At 46.9% G+C, this 1,363-nt stretch overlaps 1 protein-coding gene across 1 annotated transcript in view; it reads left to right on the top strand.

Moving 5' to 3' along the window:
* Positions 1–741, top strand: part of BBA_10312 (uncharacterized protein) — a gene marked incomplete at both ends in the record, with an annotated part of 1,640 nt that extends 899 nt beyond the window's left edge. The window contains 2 exons of the mRNA XM_008605409.1: positions 132–587; positions 678–741. Of these exons, the coding sequence (XP_008603631.1) occupies positions 132–587; positions 678–741 (520 nt within the window). The remainder of the gene's footprint in view (positions 1–131; positions 588–677) is intronic.
* Between the last annotated feature and the right edge of the window lie 622 nt (positions 742–1,363).

Genomic DNA, 1,363 nt, shown 5'->3' with positions numbered 1-1,363 from the left:
CCGGTGGCTTCTACAATGGAAAACGAGCTCGACTTTGAGTTTCATGAAGCAACGGCATGGCCAGATAAGCCTTCTACGACCCAGGCGCGGCCCCAAACTCCGATACAGGGGAATCACGACACTTCTGGTAGTGCATTGAGCGGTGAAATTGCTCCAACCGGTACGATGCCCAAGCCGTCACCGTTGGCAATGGCTGAAGTCGCTGGCTTCGCGGCGTCTGATACGCGCTGGGGGATCCATCAAATCAAAACAGGCAGTTTCACCAGCGTTGAATCATCCAAGTCATCCACACAGCTCTGGTGCTGGCTTGAGGAGAGTAAATCTCTCAGGTATATGTTGCTCAGTGACATGGAGTGGAGATGCGCAGAATATCCCGTTGATTTTGACGTCCAGTTGGAGGATGTCGCTACAGTGAGAGCAAGTGCGCAATCATGGCGAGTTCGTCTGGTCATGAAGGAGCATGTCGCATCTGGGCAGCATAAACCGTCGAGAGGAGATGTTATGGTTGTTTTTGAAAATCGGGAGACTGCGCACCATTTTTTGCAATTTTGTCACGATCAAGACATACCTATTTCTGAACAAGAACCGTAAGTTCAAATTGAGCCTAAGCCTAGTCAGGCTTTCCGCGAAGCTAGTTCTCTTGGGTAATATTTATTGGCTAATAATGGGCTCTGCAGGCCGGCAATGGTTACCGAGTGGCGAAACATGAAGTCTGTCTGTACCTTAACAGATGACCATTAACCAAAAGAATGGTGCGGTCAAAAAGCGTTGGTCTAGGGCGAGGGAGTCAGTAGAAGAGACTTTTAAAACACTGAAAAGTCAGAGGTAAGCGGCATGGACGAGAGAGTCATGCCACACAGACCCCAACACCCCCGCGACATGACGCAACAGTAATCCATTTGTTTCACCACATCTTTACATATTGATTGGAAAATACGCCAAATTGATATGGACATCAGGCAATGATAGTTTTTGACATGTAAAATACATAGAAGGTTCTGACGTCAAAACCCTTGGCCAGATAGGTAAATTACAGTTAGGTAAATTACTTCAACGGAACCCTACTTGAAGCAGTGATTCAGGCAAGGGCCATGCTCTTGAGAGCGCTCGGATGAGCGATACTACTAGAGGGTGGAAATTGCTGAACAAGGGTTACATAGAAATACTCATTATTCATGGAAAAAAAATAATGGCCTGGTCCTTCGCTGCCTTGTACATCGCCAATGGCAAAGTTGCCTCTGCCAACTTTTACCTAGGCCGCGACATTCACCAGCCAAAGATACGAAGCATTACTCAATTAATTTTTTTTGTTTGGCAAAAAGCCCTTTTCTACACGGAGCTAACAACTACCGGTAGAAGCAGC

This window comes from Beauveria bassiana (genome assembly GCF_000280675.1).
Source record: "Beauveria bassiana ARSEF 2860 unplaced genomic scaffold BBA_S00125, whole genome shotgun sequence".
Classification (NCBI taxonomy): domain Eukaryota; kingdom Fungi; phylum Ascomycota; class Sordariomycetes; order Hypocreales; family Cordycipitaceae; genus Beauveria; species Beauveria bassiana.
Note: the sequence above shows the minus strand (reverse complement) of the source record. Positions and strands in the feature narration are given on the sequence as shown.